Source organism: Taudactylus pleione, unplaced genomic scaffold (assembly GCF_031769625.1).
Source record: "Taudactylus pleione unplaced genomic scaffold, aTauple2 ptg000242l, whole genome shotgun sequence".
NCBI classification, from domain to species: Eukaryota; Metazoa; Chordata; class Amphibia; order Anura; family Myobatrachidae; genus Taudactylus; species Taudactylus pleione.
In genome coordinates, this window is record NW_028284644.1 from 11,358,268 (window position 1) to 11,384,437 (window position 26,170).

A 26,170-nucleotide genomic window follows, 5' to 3' on the forward strand; every position below is an offset into this window, starting at 1 on the left:
CTCCAGACACGCAGAGGGCTCTCCTGCTGCAATTAGGAACGCAGTGGCTTATTTATAGACGCCAAGAAAACAGTGTTTAAATGCTATCTGCATTTCTCTAGCCACCCTTATTACCTCCCCCAAACGCTGATTACCCTGTCACTCAGTTTGCGAGTGAATCCTTTGTGCGAGCGTAATTGCAATTCAATCGTTGCGCGTGCACAGTGCGGCTTTTACGCATACGCAATGGCAAACAATTGCTCAATCTGCATAAACATTGGCATTTGTGTGTGGATCTGAAACAGGCCCAGTGTGTACCCAGCTTTAGTCACTTCATTATCAGTATGCTGTGGGTCAGCCATGGTATTTCCAATGCTTGAGAGAGAGGCAGGAGCAGAACACTCTGCCCTCTCGTTCCCGTTCTTCTGTCTAAACAGCAGTGCAAGGACCTTATATGAGTATGTACAACTTCAGGCTTTTATTTACTATCACTATTATCATACATATTGTTCCAAATAAATATAATGATTGGCAGAAATTGTAAAACTGGACCAACCCGCTATGAAGCCTGGTCTGAATCTCTAAGAGCTAAATATTATAATTACCAGAGCAGTAACTTGTGGGCAATTCTCTCTTCTAGATGCAACCAGCCCTGTCTCTGAAAAACACAGTGAGACAGATGTAAAGATGAATGTACATCATTTTGCGAAGTGTTGCTTAACTGTTTTTGCAGTGCATGCACTAGAAATTACTGTATACAATTTTAGGCCATTTAGAGTTGTACGCATTTCAAGTGTACCTCCACTTGCAACCAAGGTGGGGGTATCTGGTCAATAGGTTGACAAGTTAAAATTCAACATTCTTAGAATGCTGACGGTTAGGCACTGCTGGGAGGGATAGGCTGCAGGAGGAGGTTAGATTTAGGTTGTTGGTGGTTTAGGGTTAGGCACTAGGGGTAGGATAGGAATATATGCATTTAGTTCCGCAATGTAGGGACAATTCTGGCTGACTTGCTTTCAACTCTGCATCAGACCCACTATTTTATTTTATTTTAGGTGAAATGCAAATCTGTATTTGAACAAAGATACACTACCCACCCTTGTTGAAAAAGCTCATTACTAAAATAAAGTAAAAACAAAAATTCCCATTGTATTCCCCAGTTGGTGAATAAATGTAGCCCACCTAAAGATAAAAGAAGAAAACAGGAAAACACCATATACATGTCCTGATTTTTCAGAGAGTAATAAGAGGCTTTAATCAAGTTATGCTGTAAATTACATCTGATGAAGACAAGGGGTGAGGGCTTGGATTGAATACACATAGAACAAGGGTCAGTAAAGCTGCATACACACACAACGATTTTGTTACCAACGATTTTATGAACGATTTTATGAACGATTTTCTGTCAGATTATCTGTCAGATTTTTTAAAGTGTAATGAACGATTTTTTTGAACTACAAACGATTTTTGCATATTTATGGTGCATACACACGATCAGATTTTTTCTTCAGATATGGACGATAACGATTTAAAAATCGTTCAGTCGTTCATATCTGATGAAAAATCGTTCATATCTGACATGCCTGAACGATGGACGATCAACGATGCGCGTTCCCGTTTGTCAGATAACGATATCTGACATCTGATGGGTTTGCAGTCAGACTTGGACGATTCCATTCATTTTAATGCAGTTAAAAATCGTTCAATCGTTCAAATCGTTCAAATCGTTCAAATCGTTTAATCGTTCAGTCGTTCATCTGACAAATCTGACAAGTCTGACAAATCTGACCGTGTGTACGCTTTAATGAAAATCGTTGAGTTGACAAGTCTGACTGAACTACAAACTACAACGTGAACGCGCATGAACGATAATCGTTCATCATTTCACTCAGAAAGTGAACGTTTTTTTTCAAACGATTATCGTTAAATGATATCATTTAACGATAATCGTTCAAAAAATCGTTGTGTGTGTATGTAGCTTAAGTATTAAGCTGTATAATAAAGATTTTTTTCCTAATGAGAAGGAGGTTTTTTTAAAACCTTATTTTGTAATTTATTGGTTATCAGGGATCTTTGTAAACTCTGAACCTTAATAATATGGGGAATAACGAGAAGACTAGATTTGGCTTTCAAAGGTTCATAACAGTAATTCCTACTCTTTACCCTATTACCAAAACACTCCCACTCATGGGTAGGAGGGCTGTTGTGCTGCACAACAAGGTAAGTGGTACAGACTAGGGCAATAGTGCCGCTTTTAAGGAACCATGGCGTTACGTCTTCAAAGCACATGGCTGGGGATTAATACTGTATATTTTATTTTCTTAAATTATCTATTTTGGCAGCACACATCACAGGTTAGTGAGAGGCTCACTTTGCTAGGGTTTCTATAGCAACCACTTGGTCCTTGCCATTCCTCTTGGATATAATGAATACAACCAGGGTTAAACTTCCCACTGATCCTTGCTTATTGCTACTCTTGTCATAAGCAGTGATGAGCTGCAGGATACAATAGCATATAGAACTTGTAGCTTAATAAGAAACCTATTTGAACTGGTGTTGAATAATATTTTGAATTCCTTTTATATCTCCTGTCACTTCTAAGCAGTAACCTGGCTGCTACGCAGTTTTCTATCTACTCTCATGTACAGCTGGCCAGGTATCTGCTAGTAATTAGTTATTAGGCAGTAAAGGTCATTTTGGATAAAGCAAAACATGAGCTATCTGCAGTGTTTATGCCATTTGTGGATGTACAGTATTTGCATGACTGCAACCAGTTTTGGGGGAAGTGTATAGTTTTATAGAGTCTTTAGGAACACAAAGCTTTTGTGAGAAAATATTAATCTGATGGCAGTAGCTGGTTGGTTTAGGGCTTTCCTTGCTGTGTGGGTGCACAATGTGCCTATTTTCCATGAGCAATTTCCAAAACTTCTTGTTGTTCCCAGAAGTTTTCATGTTATTCCCAGCAGATTCATCTACAAAACATATTCGGCAAATTCAGTTAGCTGTGGCGCAATGGTCTCCAGAGGCTCCTGCACGTTTACTTCTGAAGGCGGATTCTACTCACACTCTATGAAGGTGCGAACAGACTCTACCTACCGTAATGTGCTGGATAATGCAGCTAATTGAATCTGCCGTATGTGTGCTGTAACCCATCTGTTTCATCACAGTGGTGTATCTATAATGGGTGCAGGGTGTGCGCTATACCCGGCCCTGGTCATTTACTTAGCAGGAGGCTGCCCACGCCTTTATTCTGGTGATATATATATATATATATATATATATATATATATATATATAATATAATGGTTTCCAATGCAGCGTGACAAACTCTCTCAATGCATTGCCTAATCGGTATGCTTCCTATTTGTAACAATTTAGATTGCAGTTTTCAGATTAGGCTGTTTTGATGGCTATAGCAAGAACTATTAATAGGAAACAAATGCATTATTTATTTAAATACAGCATTTTTTTTGTTTTCAAATTGGAATGTTATGAAAATCTATATTTTTTCAGATTTCTGAAATCCCTTGTCAGGACTTCCAGTTCAATTGTACATGCATGAACATGCAGGACGGGTCACACATGCACAGATCCAACAAGAACCAGTATAGCTCGGCAGCTGAATCAGTATTGCTCGACGACCGCTGCCCTTGTGATATCTTTATAATAAATTACAGTGATAACAGATTTTCTATAACTGCAATGAGCAGCATGCCGGCACAGAATAACAAATAGGGACCTTAATACTTAAGGAAATTAAAATATTAAACCATATGAGCACCGTATACAGCTCCGTACGGGAACACCATCACCATTGACAGGTTGGAAAGCCGCTGTATATTGGTTAGTAGAGACAGGCTTTCTTAGCCGGCCTGTATCTGTGCCTGACGTATGCATGTAGCAATGGGTAATAATTTTCCACTGGGCATGTCTCAAGATGCTGTAGACTACACATGTAAATGTGCCTTTTTTACAAGACGTATTTTACGCCCACAATTCTTGCACCCACCTTCAAATGAGCCCCGTAGAGCCCTTCTATGCACACACACAAACAAATAAAATAATTAGGTTTACCTTTTATTTTATCACATTTTATTTCATTAAATTACTCATGCTCCAAAGAAAAATAAAATTGTCAACCTCCATGGTTAAGGCTCTTTTTTTTGCTTCATATTTTTGAACAAAAATATGTGACTATCATTTTGTGAGACCTATAATAAACTATTCATATTTCTTTTCCCTATACCCTGATGAATTAGCCATTTAAATGTTGGGGTCAGTTTATAGGATTACACATACTGTAAGGTGTTTTGGGGTAAAATCATACATACATGTATGTTTTTGCTATTTTACCTGCTTCTCATGCGTAATGTATATCATAAAGACATAATTGCTTTCAAAAGAAAGCTTTATCCAATAAAGAAATATATTTCAGATGGGTAGCCTAAGAGACTAAACCAGACCCTCCAACATGACCCATTCCATTAGGTACAAAATGCCCTGTTCCTGGACTTCCTTCTTAGGGACGGATTCAATTAGACGCAAAAAGCCATAATCGTCGATAAAGTTTTGCCTATTGACGCTTTTTGCCTATTCTGAACTTATCTCCAAATTCAATTCCAGGCAGAATTCGCCTAAGTGGAAACTCAATGCAATGTAATAGATGAAACAGTTTCTCCAATGAATAGCAGGTGAAAAGAAGTGCTAAATCTTTATTTTAGGGTGCAAACGTGGGGAAATGACCCAGAACCCTTGGGACAGTCCCCCAAAGGACAAATCTGGCCAAATAAACCCACTAAGAACACCCCAGAAAAGTACTTTCATTTTTGGGGCGAAAAAGTAAAAAGTGGGGGGACAAGCATAAAAACTAGCAAAATAGACTTCTTAGGGGTCTGCAAGGATGGGTCAGGTGTTTTTAGGATTGCAGGTGCGTTTTTCACGTTTTTTAAAAGTTCACTTTAGAGACATAAAAATATGTTAGCACCCATTTTCATGTACCCCAAATTTGACTGGACTACTTACTTTCACCAAAAAGACTGCTTTATGCCATTCTTCACCACTTATGCAAAGACGCTAATAATAAGAAGCAATTTCAACAACTTAAGTCCACCAAACAACTTAAGTCCACCAAATTAGGGCTATTAGTACACATCTACATTGATTCCCTATGTAAGTGCATCTTTTTTTGGGGTACAGACTGATTTACCCAATTCTGACAGTACTTTCCGCATTCGCCACTTTCCATTTTCGCCTGTTTAGGAATTGAATAGGCCCTATTCAATTCCTAAACAGGTGAAAACGGAAAGCCAGGCGAAAAGCGGGGACGTGCGCGCAAAGTTTTCTCCTCTGAAACAGGCGAATGAGGCAGAAAGTCGGACAGGCAAAACTTTTCCGACTTTTCACTTCTAATTGAATACGGGCCTTAATTTAGAATTGCATCCACCTGTGGTGAAACGCCTGTCTCATCAAGTACCTAGTTCAACACAGGTGACTGCAATCATAATTAGGTGGGATGTCCAGGTGTAGAGCATTTGTACCTGATGGAAGGGGTCATGTTGGAGGGTAGGCTAAACTATTGTTGAAACCATCACATCATAGAGTACAAAAACAGAACACACAAAAAAATAATTAGCGTAAAGGCCCCACGAACAGTGGTTGTCACAATCCTGACTTTCTACACTCATGTTCCAAGTAAGGGATGTAGTCATTGCGGCCGTCGGTCACAATCCCGATAGTGGAATGCCGGCTAGGGATTTATGATGGGCGTCAAAATACCGCTGCCTATCGTAATCCCAACACCGGAATGCTGAGGAAACCATCCCGAACGAAGGTAAGTCTGGAGCGCCCGTAGCGTTAGCCGCGGGGGGGGGATAGGGTTAGGTATGGGGGGGATTAGGGTTAGGCACCCCTAGAGGAGAGGGTTAGGGTTAGGCACCCCCAGGGAGACTTTAGGGTTAGGCAGCCACCCAAGGGGGTTAGGTTTAGAGAGTGGTAAGGGGGTAGGGTTAGGCACCCCCGGGGGTAGGTTAGGGTTAGGCACTAAGGGGGGAGGTTAGGGTTAGGCACCACTAAGGGAGGGTTAGGGTTGGGGTGGACAGGGGAGGTTAGGGTACTTACCTGCCCCTGTCGGGATCTTTATCCTGTCAGGAATCCTCTGTCGAGATTTTTAGCTGCCGGCTAAAAAATGCCGTCAGCATTTCAATCCCATTCCCTAATTAATTTGTAATGTGACTTCACCATCTGTCCTGTAGGTCAGGTTTTCTGCTGGTCTTGTTTGTACAGATGCATGGATGTCGCTATCTTGGAGCATGTCAGTTGCTTGCATTCCACCAGTCAGAGTGCTCCTTGCCTCAACTGACACTGGCAACCAATCAGAGACCTGCAATTCCTATGTAAGCCTTCTATGGCCATTAATCCATGGTAGTGCATAGATCCCCTTCAGTATTTGTACCTGGAAGTGACGTGGAGTGGTACGGAAGTGCGTTTCCAGCCCATAAAGTCCACCAAAAGAAGAAACTTATTCGCTCGCCACGCTTCAGGCACGGTGGCTCGCTTCACTCGCCACAGGTTTATATTCCCCCTCTATGTCCATGTGGATCGTAAGGAATGACGTTGGACAGTAACTGATGACGTCGGGGTACTGAAAGGGATCTATCCACTATGCCAGAGCAATTAGGGCTCTATTTATTAAAATTATTTTAAAGGGCAATTGGAGTAGAATTCATAAAATTCTACTTCAAGCCCTAATTATCACATAATTTTAGTAAACAGATCGCATTTATCATGATTGTAATGGGAAATGCGATCTGCCTGAGATTTACTAAAAATAAAATGTGAAAAAATACCGGGGGGGAGCCCTGTGATAATAATGCCGCCTGGAGGTGGCGTTATCCAGGATCTCCCCCAGTTCCCTTACTCCTGCTCTGCTCTAACAGGCAGAGCAGACACGGGAGCCGGGCCCCAGTGATCATCTGTGTGGTCTCCACAAGCTGCTCACTGCTAAAGAAAAAAAAAAAAACTTACCTGAGTCCAGGGCCGGTGATCGGTGCTCCAATGATATCCTTCGGGGCTCCGTTCAACTGGTCTCCCATTCTGCACTGTGACCCTGGTCAGCTGCTGCATAGAACAGCTGCCTGGGTCACAGTGCAGGATAGGAGACCAGCTGACCGGAGCCCCGAAGGGGGGACATCACTGAAGCAGTGATGACCGGAGGTAAGTGAAATTAAGGGGGGGGGTGTGCAGCGGTTGTGATTGCGGGGGGGTGTAGCGGTCGGCACATGCGCGGCACCTTGTCACTGTATTTTTTCAGGAAAGTACAGTGATAAGGCTGCAGAGGGGATTCGCAGGGACAGAGCTTTATTGCAAGCTCTGTCTCTGTAAAGGATTTTTAATAAATCCCTGTGATATTGCCTGAATTCGCATAGCGAATTCAGCTGGAAATATCACACTACAATCTGCATTCTAAATGCGGATTGTTGTAAATAGAGCCCTTAGTCACATCCTGACTCACAGGTTCCTGATTGCAGCAAGCCACATTGCTATTCCTGGCTCCAGTTTGTAGTAAGTTATGCCGCATATCCACTACTCGATATCGCTCAGTGAGCGATATCGTGTAGTGTGTACTCGGCAGTGGTGTGCTCATTGTCCTTAACGACATTGAGCACACACACTGAATGATATCATTCACGATATTGTTCGGTGCTGGCATCCTCCCTCATCCCCGAACCTGCACAACCTGTCGATATCATCAGGTTGGACAGTAGGCTGGGGCGATGTGCGATGTCGTCAACGACCAGTGGGAGCGCGCATTGCTGGTCGTCGACGGCATATCCACTGGCCGATATAATGAACAATAACAATATCATTATCGCTCAATTGTTTATTATATCGGCTAGTGGATATGCGGCTTTAGTTTTCCACAGTTTCAAAGCCACAGACTTTTCCTGAGTTGCTTGGGCACCTAGGGGACCCGCTCGTGAGGTCAGGATGCTCGCAAGCGGGTCGATGTTCCCCACTGCGCATGCGCACGACGGAGGGAGCGACGGAGGGAGCATGCGCGAGACCCGGGGAGCGACGGGCTTTCCATCGCTCCGGGTCTCGCACCAAAGGGGGCGTGCTGTCGATGTTGATTGACAGCACGCCCCCTTTGGTGGGCGTGCCTGCCAGACGGAGGCGTTCCCATGAAGCCGGCCCCACTGACATCACTAGTGATGTCAGTGGGAGTGATTTTGGCTCTGTTAGAGCCAAAATCACTCCAGGGCTTGTGGCAGGGAGACCCTACCGCAGGGTCTCCGTCGCAAGTCCGATGGTCGCGATGCATCTTTTTGGCCGCTCGCATATGCTGTGGGTGTTCACCCACAGCTATACGAGCGGCCAGAAGGAGGGCCCTGATTCAGAGCGAGCGCTCTGGTCAGAGCGTTCAGCTCTGAATCAGGCCCTTAGTTCCCATAATTCAAGCTACAGCATATCTGACACCAACCTCTCAGCTCTGTGCAGACTTCAGCTACAGGGCCTGATTCAGAGCCGGACGCTCTGAACGAGTGCCCGCTCTGAATCAGGCCTTTTTTTTTTTTTGGAGCGTCCTCCTGGACGCTCGCATAGCTGTGGGTTACCACCCACAGCTTATGCGAGCGTCCATGATGATCGCGATGGTCAAGACCATCGCGACCATCGGGCTTGCGACGAGACCCTGCGGTAGGGTCTCGGTGACCGCAAGCCCCTGGAGTGATTTTGGCTCTATCAGATGGTAGGCGTTCCCATGGGAACGCTTCCGTCTGGCAGCCACGCCCCCGGCATGCCCACCAAAGGGGGCGTACTGTCACTCAACATCGTCAGCACGCACTAGGGCACCATCGACCCGCTTTCGAGCGCTCAGCGCTTGTGAGCGGGTCTGAATCAGGCCCACAGTCCACGGATTTCAGAAACTCTGCAATGCATTTAAGTTCCCAGTCTGCAGTTACATTTAGCCTTGTACAAGTGTCTGCTTCTCAGTTTGCTGTTTCCTTCCAGATTAATCATCCACCTGTGAGTTTCACCTGAGTATCTTGCCTGCCATTTCCATATTGCACTGAGGGCCAGATTCAGATCCGCTCGCTAGATGTGTTCGCATGCAGCCGTCTGCTGCCAAAGTATGCAAATCCCGCTATCGCACGGCAAGACATTAGCACGCCCACTATGTCTTGGCGTGCGATTGCGGTGTGTATTTAAACGCCCACCAGCCTGATTAAGACGCCCACTTTCCCTTAGTAATACACTTCATCTCTAGGAAGTGTATTAAACAATCGGTAACATTGAGTAACATTGGACCCATACGCAGCACTTGTGGCTGACCATACCTTACCGCAAGCACTGCGAGTGTTTCAGTATGTAATTCAACCATGTGACGTGTATTATGACACTGCGTCTCAATTATGCACGCCTCTGAAACGACGTTAAGATGTACAGACATGCCTGCGTTCATACCACCACAAGCCCATTTCCATCGACCAACCCCTGTCACCACGCTCAAACATCTCGTCCTGTCACTCATTCTAGCGAGGTGTCTATGTATAAAGGGCACTCGCTTTGCGATCGCATGGACTGGTTCACGTACTGCGTCTGAAATGCATGCGCAGATTGCAAACATCGGCAGACTACGTACGAACGCAGCTTAGTGAACAGGTCTGAATCGGGCCCTAAGTTCATTTCAGACATGTTAACCAGTTGCTGGACTAGTGCACTGCTCATCCTGTTGCATTGTTCCTGTATGCTGGTATGCAATTAACCCCAGAATTTCCTACAAGCAAGCATATATTCATGAGTGTATATTTCATTGGCTTCTTAGTGTAGCCCAGCTCAGTGTACAGCAATTCCTCCAGCACCTGAGTTCAGCTCAGTGTACAGCAATACCTCCAGCACCGCTGAGTCCAGCTCAGTGTACAGCAATACCACTAGCACTGCTGAGTCCAGCTCAGTGTACAGCAATACCTCCAACACCGCTGAGTCCAGCTCAGTGTACAGCAATACCTCCAGCACCGCTGAGTCCAGCTCAGTGTACAGCAATCTCTCCAGCACCGCTGAGTCCAGCTCAGTGTACAGCAATACCTCCAACACCACTGAGGTCTGCTCAGTGTCCAGCTCACGTAAAACTGGTCCCAGTCCAGTGTCCAGATCCACTGGTTCTGGTCCGGTGTCCAGCTCTCGACCACCTGTCGCAGTCCAGTATTCAGCCACAGTTTCGCTGCTACCACAGCGTCCAGCACCAGCGATACCAGCCCGATGTCCAGCCACAGTCCACTGGTCCCAGTCCAGTTTCACTGGTTCTGGCCTGGTGTTCAGTTCAAGTGCCACCAGTCCAGTGTGGTGTTCAGTACCACCAGCATCAGCCGGTGTTCAGTGTTCCTAATTCCAGCGTTACCACCTCCAGCCAGCTCATTACCCCTGAGTCTGCTCCAGCAAGAAGCATCATTAAAACACTTGCCAATCTCAACTCGGCTTTATTTACAGCCCAGTGGTCCCAGTCCCTATGCCCACAGACAAAAACCACAGATCCAAACTGGTTGGATCCTGACAGTGGGTCATTGTACACATTTTAGGTGTCAGAAGTCGAGAGAAAGTGTTTAGCACGCAATTGTTTTTACTTACTTTAGTATACACTGAAGTGCCAAAAGTCATGGGATAGCAGTATATGGTAGATGGCGCGACTGTACTGTGACATGTTGGAAATGCCCAGACCTGCATCAGTTTTAATCTGATATCTCGTGAGTCAGTTTGAACACCGGCTAGGCTGCTCATGGCATGGCAAGAAGAATTAATTATAGTTCGAACAGGTCATGATAGTGGGTGCTCGACGATGGGACATTCCATTTCCAAAGTTGTGCGGACATTCAACATTCCTCGATCTACCTTGTTACGTGTGTACCAGGAATACCTCATGGAAAGCATTACAACCCATCGTGGACAGTGCAGTGGCAGACCACGGGAGCTTAATGATCGTGACCAGTGGCGTCTGGCCAGAATTGTCCGTGGTAACAGACAAGCGACACAAGCTGAAATCACATCCACATTCACTGCAGAAGGTACCAGACACAGATCCAGCAGATCAGTGCAGCGTTGTTTAGCTTCTATGGTATATGTGAGCAGGCGAACCACAGGAGTGCCACTGTTAACACTACGACACCGAACACAGCGCCTCACCTGGGCTCGTGACATTGCTAAGTGGACCCTGGAGTACTGGCATCATGTGGTGTTGTCAGATTTCCAAATGCTTGATTGTGTGTGGCCAGCCCATGAAGAGGGCATAATTAGCACGTAACAAGCTACAGTCTACCTCATACAAAGTACAGTGTATGTAATACTTCAGACATTTACAGTGCCAATGGTCATGGTAAGCTGTTAGATGCTGCAGTAAGGCTAGCCCACTTGAGCAGGGTTGTATTAAAAGAGGAGGGGCCCATGTGCAGTCTCTGTGTGGGCACCCTCCTCTCTAGTGGGCGATGCAGGGGAGTAGACTCTGGCACTGTTCCAGTCTATTATACAGGTCTCCAGGAACATGGTGCTATGATCCCAGTGATTGTTCTACCGCATGTGCAAATCAGCAGGAAAATGGCTGCTAAGCCATTGTCCTACTGATTTGTGCAGCACCGTCACCACTGATGTGGGATTCCGGGGAGGTGATTATTAAACATGAGCGCAGGGTGTGGAGTGATGGTCCCCTTGGACCACACACTCTGTACCCATTATAGATACACCCCTGCGCCTGAGATAAATGTTTTTATTTCCCAGATGTGGGCACCATTCCATCACACAAGTCCCCTGCTCTGTAGAGCATTGGAGCAAGTTCAGTAGTCTTGGGGAGCTGCAAAGGAATCTCTCACTTAGCTAGTGTGTGGCCAGCTTTACTTTACAGGAAACACTATTCTGATTGTGAACATACAGAGTTAATATCTTCTAAAATGATCATTATTTCTCAGTGCGCTGTATGGGACGGGTTTATGTACCTTTAATTTGAACAAGATGGTCAGCAGTGTACATTTCATAAGAATGTAACGTTTTGTAACCCATAAACAAGGTACTGTATATGTGATTTTTGATGGTATAATACAGTCATACAGAGAATGACAGAGGGCCTGATTCATTACGGATCGCTATTGCGCTCGCAGCTGCGATTACGCATGCAGGTCTGCTGTGAAAATATGCTAATGATTGAAGTCTCTAAGCCATTAACAGAGACGCCAAAAGCCAGCATAGAGACGCCCACTACCGCTTTCGCATGTCTGTAATATCTTGCAGTCCTGCGTATACATCGGGAACATCGAGTAACATCGGCACCTCACGAATAATTAAAACAGGTCTGACCTTACTCAGAATTTGCTAACCTTGTCTCACACAGTGAGCACTCAAGCTGCGTATGCCGTCACAGCGGCTAATTTATGCATGCTTATGCAACGGCGTTGAAACGGACTTGCACGCCTGCATTTCTCTGACCACTCCCCCGTCACCACCCCCAAACACTGACGTCCTGTCCCTCCATCTGCGATTGCTTTGTATTTTCGCGAGTGATCACAATGCTAAATTGTGTATGTGCACTGCGGTGCATACGCATGCGCAGTATGTAACAATTGGCCTTCTGCGTATGCTATCGCAATAGTGATCCATTCTGAATCAGGCTCATAGTACAGTTGAAAAGGAGAAGCATACATGTCATACATGTCAAAAGAAAATACGTAAGCCGAGTTTTTCAGCACATTTTTTGTGCTGAAAAAGCACCCCCTCGGCTTATACTCGAGTCATGCCCGCATAGTATGCAGCTGAGTAGCGTACCATGCGGGCTGCAGTGCAGACTGTGTCTCTGTGACACAGCTGCACCGCGTGTGTAGAGCTGACTGGACGGAGTTCGGTCAGCACTACACACTGCCAAACACACAGCCGCCGGCAACGGCAGCTGTGTGTTTGTTATAATCAGCAGCCGATGAGAGTCTGTCAGACTCTCATCGGCTGCTGCTGCTCCCACTGCGGGAGCCATCTTCCGGCTCGCGCAGTGGGTAATGGGAGAGACGTCGTCATGACGTCTCTCCCATAATGCAAAGCGGCCGGAGGAGCCAGTAGCAGCGTCGGGACCAGGAGCGGGGTTTCAGGTAAGTGGTTTTTTTTATTTTTATTACATCTCTCTCTACTGGGGGGGTTACTACTGGGGGCACTACCAGGGGGGGATTAATACTGGGGGCACTACCAGGGGGGGATATTGCTACTGGGGGCACTACTAGGGGGGGTATTACTACTGGGGCAGTACCAGGGGGAGATTAATACTGGGGGCACTACCAGGGGGGGATATTGCTACTGGGGGCACTACCAGGGGGGTATTACTACTGGGGGCACTACCAGGGTGGGTATTACTACTGGGGCACTACCAAAGGGGGAATATTAATACTGGGGGCAGTACCAGGGGGGGGATTACTACTGGGGCAGTACCAGGGGGGGATTACTACTGGGGGCACTATCAGGGGGGATTAATACTGGGGGCACTACCAGGGGGGAATATTGCTACTGGGGGCACTACTAGGGGGGTTATTACTACTGGGGGCACTACCAGAGGGGGAATATTAATACTGGGGGCAGTACCAGGGGGGGAATACTACTGGGGAAGGACCAGGGGGGGATTAATACTGGGGGCACTACCGGGGGGGTATTACTACTGGGGGCACTACCAGGGGGGTATTACTACTGGGGCACTGCCAGAGGGGGAATATTACTACGGGGGGATTACTACTGGGGCAGTACCAGGGGGGATTAATACTGGGGGCACTATCGGGGGGATATTGCTACTGGGGGCACTACCTGGGGGGTATTACTACTGGGGGCACTACCAGAGGGGGAATATTACTACTGGGGGCAGTACCAGGAGAGGGATTACTACCAGTAGCTGCTGCATTTCCCACCCTAGGCTTATACTCGAGTCAATAAGTTTTCCCAGTTTTTTGTGGTAAAATTTGGTACCTCGGCTTATATTCGGGTTGACTTATACTCGAGAATATACGGTAATTGTTGTTGTCCATAGAGCACAACACTGTATGTAAAAAAACCAGCAAAATACTTAGCATGCAGTCATATGTAAAAAGCATGGTACATTCCTAGCGTCGGTGTGACAAAGCCAATACCATCCACCACCAGGAGTCACTTACTGTATATATGAGGCTTCGACACCCCTCCAACGCAGAAAGTCTGCTCAGCAATCAGAGATCATACTACAGGTAGATCCTTCACCATATTTTTCAAAATGTGTATATTGGTATTAAAATGTATTTTATTGTTAATAAATATAATTCTTCACTTTTTACAATAAGGTGTGTTTGGGAGTGGATTTAAATGATATGCATTAGGACATTGTACACGTTAAAATGCAGTACTGCAGAGTTACCCAAACTCCACCATTGCAGGCCAGATTTTAAGGATATTCATTCTTGAGCACTGATGACCTAATTAGTACCTCGGTCAATTTGATTTAACCTTCTGGACTCAAGTATGGATATTCTTAAAACCTGGACTGTAATGGCGGAGTTTCTGAAGCTCTGCACTCTTCAGTAAAAGCAACACAGCGCATCACATCCAAAGTGTATTTATTGATTTTAAATATATTTTAGATAGGATGGAATTGGGCTTGGGACATGGATAACTATGATCACTGGATTTGTGGGAATTGTAAATTATACAAACATTTGCTTAGAAGGGTAAAAACTTAAATCCAGGCATGAACTGACCCTTAACTGGTCGCTGTCTGCACCACTGGTTTGCCTTTAAGCTGCAATTTTCAATAAACTTTTTCTAAAATCTTTACTGTGAGAGAAGACCTTGGATAGATTATATGACTGTTTAATCAAAGTGTCTCCCTTCTTGCAAGAAAATAGACTCTGTTTGGTGCATTTTGAGCTGTAAAAATGTGAACTCATATTGCTTCTTTTTTGCGTATTTCAAGATTCATGCCCATGAATAATGGCCCTCGGAACTGCTCTCAAAAATCAATCTGCACTTAGCTCTGTGTGTGACTGTGTGTTGCTACACTTGATTGCTCATGGTATAAAGAGTAAAATGTTACTTTAAAGACCAACTTACCAAAACCCTCTTAATTTGCTGAAATATCTGTTTGATCCCAAATATACAGCTGATTTTAGCCTCACTTAAATTATTTATTAGAGTGAGGGGAAATAAGTATTTTTTTATTACACGTGGCCCTTTTGTGTGTGTATTTTTATTACATCTAGTAAACTGAAGTGTGCCAATATGTAATATGTGCCAAGATAAGTGGTTTTCAGCACAATTCATCTCATTAGAAGTACAGAATGAGACCCGATCTTTGCCATCTCAGAGGTGGTGGAAGAAATAATTGTTTTTAACACAAAATAAAATCTCACTCGTGTCTATTCCTCTGCAATTAAGTCCTCCCATCAGATGGTGCCACTTATAAACCCTCCCAGACGCCGCCATCATGGCTTGAAAATAAAAAAAATTTACCTGTAAAACTGGATGAATTTACGCAAAGTAGGCCCATGGTGTCACAAAAGAACATTTGTGCTGTGTATATATGTACTTCCAGGGTTATTTTTCTGGAAAAATAGGTTCAGGAACTGTGGGTGGAGCTACTGGGAGTGGAGCTATAGAAAAACAATTATATACATATAATATTATATACAGGTATACAAATATATATATATATATATATATATATATTATATAGTATTTAGATAGGAAGGCACTCAAAAGGGACTTTAAGATAAAAATTTGTCTTATAAAAAATACATTTTGGCCCAGGACATTACATCATAGTTAATGATTATAAATAAGCTTTAGTAGGATAAAAAAATTATTTTGATTTTCTCAAATGTATTTTCTCAACCCTCATTAATTATAGGCTTTTAACTTGCCTATTTACTACTGTTTTTCATTTTCCCAGTTTCATTCATTCTCACTCTCTCTCTCCCTCAAGGACTAGGACATTCCCACCTACAGTTGTCTCACTTGAGCCCTGGAAATGCTGCTTTATCTCCGTCAGATCGAGAAGGCTTGTCACCCACCACGCTGGGTTATAGAAATGCCGCCCACCGGCGTCTCTCTATGGAGGTGAGTACAGAGTACTGATATAATATACACAGACAGCATGACCTGGAATATAGAATACATGATGGCAGCCAAAAAAACACACACCGAATGGAGGCCATGTTTAAAAGTAAGCTGTTATGCGTCAGGTTTATGCCCAAACAGCAAATACAATCTCATTCAAGGGCTTCACCCACATAAATTCTTCCTTCTTTCATCCAATGAAAACCTGAGCTTCATTTAACTGTATCTGTAAAGCACTAAATAACTAAAAACAATCGATAAATGATGTGTCCACAATACTAGTGTATTCACCAACCAGAGGAAAGAATTTGTCCTCAGAAAAAGTCACCATCTTGTTTTGTAAATTTGTTTGCAACAATGTATTCATCGCAATAGGCGATTGAGTGATCTGGCATCTATACAAAATACCATTTGACCTATAAAATTCAGTTTGATTGCAAATGTCCCCATTACTTTCTTTATTAACTAATTCCAGTTATTACATTGGATACAGCAGTTGACTATATTGATTTTATGTTACTAAACACCTAATATAACATAAAAAGTTTAGTCATTCAATAACAATAAAGGCTAAATAAAAGCTATCACAGCTGCTCATATGTATGGATGATTGCTGGTCCCATAAAATAGATAAATAACTAATAAGAACAAAGCGCACTGGTGATAGAGTAATATATTTATCCACATTTTATAAACCACAAATCTAATATGTTAACTATCTAAAATCATAAAAAGAAATATTATATTATAAATACAAGCAAGAGACAGTTTGCTTATGAAAAGAACTCAAGTCATGGTTCTGTGGTAAATAATTCCAGCCAGCTGGTTTAAAAATTACTTAATGCATGCATAAGCCGGCCGACTGGAATTATATGTTATAGAGTCATCACTTGTGTTCTTATTCATATGTAACTTGTGTTCTTAATCATGAGCTTGTTGTAATAATAAGATATTATATTAATAGTTAGCTCAGGGCCTGATTCAGACCCGCTCGCGAGCGCTGAGCGCTCGCAAGCGGGTCGATGTTGCCCAAGAGCGCATGTGCACGACGGAGGCGGCTCCGTCGTGCGCATGCGCGAGACCCGAATAACGACGGCCAAGCCGTCGTTATGGGTCTCGCACCAAAGGGGGCGTGCTGTCGATGGTGATTGACAGCACACCTCCTGTGGTGGGCGTGCCAGGGGCGTGGCTGCCCAGACGGAAGCGTTCCCATGGGAACGCCTACCGTCTGGGGCCGGCCCCACTGACATCACTAGTGATGTCAGTGGGACATCCCACTGACATCCCACTGACACTAGTGATGTCAGTGGGAGTGCTTTTGGCTCTGATAGAGCCAAAAGCACTCCAGGGCTTGCGGCAGCGAGACCCTACCGCAAGGGTCTCGTCGCAAGCCCGATGGTCGCGATGGTCTTGCTCTGTCAGAGCGCCCGGCTCTGAATCAGGGCCACAGTGCTTAAAGTGGTCCTAGAGACGTGGTGGAACTCACCTTCCTCTGTCCTCGGCACCCGCTACAGACTATGAATCTATACATTTGCACCCTCCCTACCTTTTTTCGATAATGGGACAGTGCGCAGCAAAATGGGGCGTGGTCTCAAAGGAAAGGGGCATGGTCACACAATAGTATCCCCAATTAAAATTACGCCACACAGTAGCATAATCTTATTCACATTACACCGCACATAGTGACGGATTCAAATTACACCACATAGTATTGTCCCTTATTCATCTCATGACAAACAGTAGTACCCCTTTTACACAATGCCCACATAAATGCCCCTTATACACAATGCCCACAGTAGTAGTGCCCCTAATACACATGCCCACAGCAGTAGTGCCCCTTGTGTAATGCCCATTGTAGTGGTGCCCCTTATGCAGTGCCCCCGGTGGTAGTGCCCCTTATGCAGTGCTCCCAGTGGTAGTGAATTCCAGCCTCTTGCTGCAACTGTAGGGAAGGAGCCGGGGGCCCGCTGGTAACAAAATCTCAGCGGGAGCCCGGCAAATGTAGTAGGCAGCATCGGCGTCTCTCCAGCCCGGTGCCTCCCTGTGGCACAAGGCTGGCTGAGTGACTGGCCAGGTAAGGTGGACTGGAGGAGACAGTTCCGCCCCTTCCTGACCCACTTTAACCCTTGGTTATTCTAATAGATATGTGGTTTATCAACTATTAACAAATATATACATTTTTTAAAACCAGCACTCTTTGTTTATATTAGTTATTTGACTTAATATTATATGAAACCATGTAATTATGTATGTGTGTATATATATATATATATATATATATATATATATATATATACATTCCTACATAATTGAGTTTCACTAATGGCTAAGTGCAACTTCCTATGACTAACTGACAGACCTGTTGCCTGGCCCATTTGCCAGCTATATTATATAGGGAATGGGTATGAAATACCGGTGGCTGAAGAGCCATGAAAACTACTCTAACTGCCCTTTAATAAATTTATGTGATACTAAAATAATGTGAAAAGGGTGTGAAAAACAATCAACAATATTGACAAATAGGCCTCTTTGTCCCTTATCTTCTTTGGTTGTGAAAGCTTAGCTTTGTGGTTGGAAGAAGTATAGAGGTATAGAGTAGTGTGACTTGTGCCATGGCACAGGGCACCGCAGGGCAGGGGGCGCTGTTTGGGCCTGTCAATTTTCCTGCTATCATTCTCACTTGTAGCTTCCTCTTATTTTATCCCCAGCTTCTCCTGCCCTCCCCTATCTCTTCCCTGGCCTTTCCCCATGAGGCCATGGCCCTTTTTCGGGTGCGTTATGTCCCTATTTAAAAAATAGGGGGGTGCCAATGCTCTTTCTGGCACAGGGCAGATGTTATAGTGTTGGATTCTAGGACATGACCTTTGATGTTATTTTGTATCAAAGAATATGTGAATATCGTATGTTATCATCTACATTAGTAAATATGATATATAACAACTGTATTTATTTCTACAAAGTAAATTAGGTTGCTAAATATGCAAGCTAAGTTTTTGTTATACACTCAGCCATTCAGTAATATTACATGTGTGGAGGTCAGTAGTGAGTAGTGTCACGAGCTTGGGGTTCTGATCTGAGGCAGGACCCTTAGGGAGTACTGACGAGGAGTAGTGATGCCTTGGAGGTGGAATAGGACTTCTGCTCATAAATCAGAGTGGTCCAATAAGTGGGGAACAACTCTGGACCACAATCTGGTTTTAACCAGACAACTGGAAATCACTAGCCAGCCCCTGGAACCAATGAGAGGAACACAGCTCCGGACCTGAATCCCAGCCCCTGGAACCAATGAGAGAAACCACAGGAGCCTGAACCCCAGGACCATGGAACTGGAACCTGCTACTGGGAGCTCAGGAAACTGAACCAGAGGAGACTCAGAAACCTGTGAGCCTGACTGGAGACCGAGAACGAACAAAGACTGGACGATCTGGACATGTACCCTAAATAAGGTAAGGGACACAAACCTGGAGTCCTCACCCTTAGTACCCAGGGTCAGCCAAACCACCAGAAACTCAGCACAGTAGAGTACATTTGGTACATTAGAGTACGTCTCAGAAGCTGGTGTAAAGTCCGATGTATAATTGCTCAGAGGAGAAATGAAAACAGCAGCTCCAGGAATCCACAGATGTAGAATGAGGAAGTAGCAGCAAGGTGCTGATAAGCAGTGAGGCAGAAACAAGTCTGCGGGAACCAGCAATGAGCAGGTGAGTTGACAATGTAATTAACTTGCTTGGGGACTCACAGGAAGTATCAAGTACAAGCTGAAGTTACGGCACAGATGGTTATAGCATAGGTTGGAAATTGGAACAGTAGTTTTATAGTACTAATAAATTCAGGCTGATGGTGGTAGAGCTGGTGGAGAACAGACTGTCAGTAAGCACAGAATATTCAGCCTGATGGCATAAGCGCTGGACACAGGTAGTTGACAGTAGTGCTAGACACAGGTAGACGACAGATGTGCTGGACACAGGCAGATTACAGGGTCTCAGGCGTAGGTTTAAATACTGCGTTCCTGATTGTCATTGGAGGCAGGAGTCATGTGAGCACAGCACTCGGGATATGACTGGATTGATCAATCACCTGACTGCATCCAACATGGCCGCGCCCATGTAGCCTAGAAAAATAGAAACAAACAGGTAATCAGGAACACTGCAGAAGGCCATGACAGATACAGATGTGTCCACATACATCTATCCTCCGTGCTACAAGTCACGCTACACATAACGTAGGAGCTCTGTAAAACTCAGTAGGGCAGAGTGTCTTTTTGTGCGACTTTTTATCTTCAAATGTTCCTTATGCGCACAGCGATGCAAATAGTTAGCACAATCAGATTCTGCTGATTAAAATTATATGCAGCATGCCTATGTTCTGTGTGCAACTGCGGGTGTATCTGCATACGAAACGCCACGTTACAGTGTTACAGCCGCTGACACTGTAACGTAGCATTTCGCATGCAGATACACCCGCAGTTGCTCACAGAACATAGGCATGCTGCATACCATTTTAATCAGCAGAAGCTGCTTGTGATAACTTTTCGCATCACTGTGCAAATAAGACGCACGGAAATACACTCGATGTTACCAAGTCATGCCACGGCATGGCGTAACTAGAAGGGCTGGTTAACGCAAAAGGAGGCTAGCTGTATGAGGACACATCTGTACAGCCCACCTGAAACTGGCAGCACTGGAACGGATAAGTCAGGCTAAGACCCCGGTTTGTGACACGCTAATTGGGCCAGTAATATACAAATAGAGCAAGTATGTGCAGTACTCTTGTATTAAAAGAAAAAAAAACTTGTTTCGTACAGAATGTTACATATGTTGATGTTAAGAAAAGTCATTGATGATCAATGAGTTATGTCCCAGTATGATTTTCTTATTACGCATAACTATGCTTTTGGTGTCAGGCTTCTCTTTGAGAGACAGTAAGCCCTTAATATAGCTAAGGGAAATAAATCAACTGGTAATATGCAGCAACCTGCAAACACCTGATAGATGGAAAAAGTGATCTTACCAGTAAGTGATGAGAATTGGTTAGAAAGACTGGCAGGAGATTGGGACAGTGCTGGCCCTAGGCATAGACAAACTAAGCAAATGCCTAGGGCATTTGGAATGCCTTTAGGGCACCCAAACCCGTCTAGGGCTGGCAGCATGGATGACGGCTAGTGGTTAGCGCGGGTGCTGTGCTGGGAGAGGGGTGATGGGTGCTGTGCTAGGAGAGACGTGCTTTGCTGGGTGAGGGGTGTTGTGCTGGGTGAGGGGTACTGTGCTGTGATCTGTGCTGGTAGAAGGGTGCTGTGCTGGGTGATGTGTGCTGTCCTGTGATCTGTGCTGGGTGAGGGGTGCTGGGAGCGCAGCACAATGGGGAAGGGGCCACAGCACAGTGAGACCACTCACCTTCTGTAAGGCCACCCACTTTTTCAGGATCCCATGGGGGGCATCACCCAAAATCTTGCCTAGGGCACTAATTTTGATAGGGCCAGCTCTGGATTGGGATATACTGCCCTGTCTAGGTGAGTAATGTGCAATAAGGCTATTTTTTCCCGATAAGAATAGAGTTTTTCAGAGAGTAAATCATCCTTAACAAAGATGTTTCTTTACTCTCCGACAAGAGAGTGCTGTGGATAATAATTTGCAATGTAGTTGTACTGTAGGTAGCGCCAATCCTACACCTGCTTTGCAACTCATTATCCACAGAATTCTTCTACTGGAGAGTAAATTTATTAGTTTGATTGGTTTATTAAATGTATTTTTTTGATACATCAATATGTTCATTCCTCTAATTTTTTGGTTTAAATAAGGTGTGTGTTTTCTGTGCACCTGTTTTTCTCTTTTATTGATTTATGATAGTGTTAATCCTTTCAGGAGTGGCATTATTAACACCAGACTGTCTGTATCTCTACAGATGGTTATATGCACTTTAGCAAATACAGAGGCTGCCTAATTGCCAGCCGTCAGATACGGAATATTATCTGCATCAGAGCAGGATTAAGACCCCATGGGTCGCTAGGCAAGTTACCAGTCTGGGACCCCCCTCCTCCGTTACATCCAGATTGCAATTTAATAGAGAGAGTGTAAAGTTTACATAGGTTAGTGCACCCCATGATTCACATAAAATACATTTAAAAAGTCAGATCTTTGTTACATTATATGCACTGTAACATAATGCTCCAATTCACATTATGCCATACAGTGCGCAAAATTCACATGCCACACAGTAGTGTCCCCTATTCACATTATGCTACACAGAATTGCCCCTAATCACATTACACCCCACACAGTAGTGACCCTTATTCACGTTATGATGCAACACAGTAGTAGTACCCCTTATGCACATTTTACCACATAATAGTTGGGTATACAATCGGGAAACCGGCTGCCTTAATACCGGCAGCCGGCTTCCCGACTGTCATATCCCGGCGAGGGTGAAATGCCGGGCGTCTGTATCTAGACGCCTGTCATTTCCCCAACGCCGGGAGACAGGCGCCCGGCATCCCGATCGAAGGGATGCCGGGCGCCGCGAGCGGACAGCCGCGGGGGGGAGGGTTAGGTTTAAGACACCCGGGAGGGACTTAGGGCTAGGCACCCCCCCGGGAGGGTTAGGCTAGGGGGAGGGAGGGTTAGGGCTAGGCACCCCCAGGGGGGACAGGGTTAGGCACCCCCCCGGGGGACTTAGGTTTAGGCAGCGGGGAAGGGGTGTTAGGTTTAGGCACTTAGAGGGGGGATTAGGGTTAGGCACTTGGGGGGGGAGGTTAGGGTTAGGCACCCCTAAGGAGGGTTAGGGGGTTAGGTTAGTTTATACTAGGGATGTGCAGGCTCGGATAGGTTCGAGTTTGCACGTGGAGTTCGGATTTTTCCCTCCAAAAAAACGGAACTCAGAACGAGGCAAAACGTCATCTTACATGGACGAACATCATCATTCCTGGTCTTTTGTCCAGGAATGATGATGTTCGTCCATGTAAGATGACGTTTTGCCTCGTTCTGAGTTCCGTTTTTTTGGAGGGAAAAATCCGAACTCCACGTGCAAACTCGAGCCTATCCGAGCCTGCACATCCCTAGTTTATACTTACCTTAGGGACGATCGGGATTTCCAACGCTGTCGGGCTTCCGCTGCCATGCTCTGCTCATTTGTCAGGCTGCCGCTGCCGGGAATCGAACTGCCGGCCATGCGGCAGCCGGGATTACATACCGATTCCAGTAGTTGTGCCCCTTATACATATTTTGACACACAGTAGACGTACTTCTTATACACAGTAGTAGTGCCCGTTATACACAGTAGCAGTGGCCCTTATACACAGCCACACAATAGTAGTACCTCTTATATACATTATGCAACACAGAAGTAGTGCTCCTTATACAAGTTGTTTTAAATATAAAGTGTGAGCGCCACCCGTCTTTTCGCGTGACTTTTTACCTTCAAATGGGTCTTATTTGGAAAGTGACGCTAATAGGATGCACAAGCATCATTAAAATGATATGCGGCATGCATATATGTTGTGTGTGACTGCAGGTGTATCTGCATGTGAAATGCTACATTACAGTGTCAGCGGCTGTTTGCATCAATTTGCGAATAAGACGCATTTGAAGGTAAAAAGTTGCACAAAAAGACGCTCGGCACTACCAAGGCTCGCCACGGCATGGCTCAACTAGAAGGGCTGCTTTACGCGCAAGGAAGTAAGGTGTATGTGGACACGTCTGCTTCACAGTAGTAGTGCCCCCACACAGATCACACTAATCACCCTCACAGATCACACTGCCTTCTCATACTGTCCCTCTAAAGATCACACTACTCCCCCTCATAAATCACACTGCTCACCTTACACTGCACCTCTTACAGATCACACTGTCCCCCTAACAGCTCACGCTAACGCCCCCAATCACCCTGCACCCCTTACCTTCCTCCATTCTCTCGGCTGGCTGAAGTTCAACTACGCATCCTGCCAGGTGCCGGCTCAATGGGGCAGGGTGCACACTTCCTTCTTTTGCCGCACTGTGCGTGTGACACAATGATGTAAAACTGGCACCAAGATTATATCCCGTCTGTAGAAAGCCAGTGGGGCTTATTCTGCATTGGATACAGCAGCGTCTTTTGACACAGTCTCGTCTGTGACTTAATGCTGATGTCGCTACAAAGCCCTCTCCTGGTGTACATTTATGCGTCCTGATGTGCAAGAACAGAGGCGCCAATAGCAACTTCTTTAGATTCTCAAATACTGCTTGGTGCATCTTAAGGCACCACCTTCGGTCACACCATCAAAATTTGCACTAGGTGCAGACTCTTCAACTGGTATTTAAGTGATAAAGCATCTTTGTGCCCAGTCACTTTCAGCGACATGCTCGCAAACCTCCCATAATACTCCCATAAAATGCAGTATCTCCGTGAGTCTGATTAGCCATTCACCCCTGTCACCGCCCAGGAACACCCAACACATTTCTTTTTTTTTAATCATATTTTATTGTAAGACTGCAATAAACAATACAATATAGCGGTCAAGAAGTAACATGACACTAAAGATTAGTCAGAAAGATTATTCCAAACAGAGGGCCTGATTCAGAGCCGGACGCTCTGACAGAGTGCTCGCTCTGAATCAGGGCCGGCCTTCTGTTTTATTAGAGCGGCCGCTCGCATAGCTGTGATTGACCACCCACAGCTATAGCGAGTGGCCAGGAAGATGGTCGCGATGGTCAAGACCATCGCAACCATCGGGCTTGCGACGAGACCCTTGTGGTAGGGTCTAGTTGCCGCAAGCCCAAGAGTGCTTTCGACTCTAACAGAGCTGAAAGCTCTCCCACTGACATCACTTGTGATGTCAGTGGGGCCGCACCCAAATGGTAGGCGTTCCATGGGAATGCCTCCGTCTGGGCAGCCACGCCCCCGGCCCGCCCACCAAAGGGGGCGTGCTGTCACTCAACATTGACAACACGCCCCCTCTGGTACGAGACCCGGAGCGACGGATTGCCCGTCGCTATCCGGGTCTCTCTCATGCGCACGACGGAGCCGGCTCCACCGTGCGCATGCGCACTGGGCCACCATCAACCCGCTTGCGAGCACACAGCGCTCGCGTGCGGGTCTGAATCAGGCCCAGAGTCCATGGAGAACATAGAGTCACAAAACCATAAGCCAGGTGCGATAAAGTCAACAAAGTTAAACACAAATAACTCATCAGTGGATACAGGATACAGTGAGGGGAGCACCTGTCGGCAAAATGTCTTCATTATACCAAGCATGGAGCATATTTTTGACCTTCGAGGACAATGGGCTTCATTCAGAGGCGGCCGTACGGTCTATGACCGCACGGCCGCCTCGATGTTTGTCCAGTGCGCGTGCGCACTAGGGAGCCGGCTCCTTCGTGCGCATGCGTGAGACCCGCTACGACCGACAGCGTCGGTCGTAGCGGGTCTCTTTCCAAAGGGGGCGAGCTGTCGATGTTGATTGACAGCTCGCCCCGTTTGGAAGGCGGGCCGGGGGGGTGGCAGCCCAAACGGAGGCGTTCCCATGGGAACGCCTGCCGTTTGGGGGAGGCCCCACTGACATCACTAGTGATGTCAGTGGAGAGCTTCCGGCTCTGACAGAGTCAGAAGCTCTTCGGGGCTTACGACAAGTGAGACCCTACCCTAGGGTCTCGTCGTAAGCCCCGATGGTCGCGATGGTCTATGACCATCGCGACCATCACCCTAGCGGTCGTTAGAGCTGTGGGTGTAAACCCACAGCCTAGCGACCAAAACAGAGGCGGCCGGTCAGGATGCAAGCGGCCGCCCAGTTTCTGAGCGACCGTTTGCATCCTCTGACCGCCTCTGAATGAGGGCCAATGTGTGTACATACGGGAGCCAGAAGTAAAAAACTTTTCTGCTCCTTTATCTTTATTAAGAGATAATTCCAACCAGTCCATATGGAATAAGTACGATATTCTAGGTTGTAAAAGAGTGAGTGTCAAAGTATCAGCAGAGATCCATTAGGATAGGATAGTTTTCTTTGCAGCTGCTGCGATCTTTGATAATAACTGACGGGCACTTTTAGGGGGGCAAGATAACCCAGACACTGGCATGATATCCCACATATCCCACATAGGTGTTAATTCAAAATTAATTCCTAGCGTGGTGGA

The 26,170-nt window shown here is 45.6% G+C and overlaps 1 protein-coding gene across 1 annotated transcript in view; it reads left to right on the forward strand.

Moving 5' to 3' along the window:
* The window catches only part of CDK18 (cyclin dependent kinase 18), a 197,404-nt gene that overhangs the window by 109,376 nt on the left and 61,858 nt on the right, over positions 1-26,170 (forward strand). Inside the window, exon 5 of the mRNA XM_088479662.1 lies at positions 15,938-16,071. Within this exon, the coding sequence (XP_088335788.1) occupies positions 15,938-16,071 (134 nt within the window). The remainder of the gene's footprint in view (positions 1-15,937; positions 16,072-26,170) is intronic.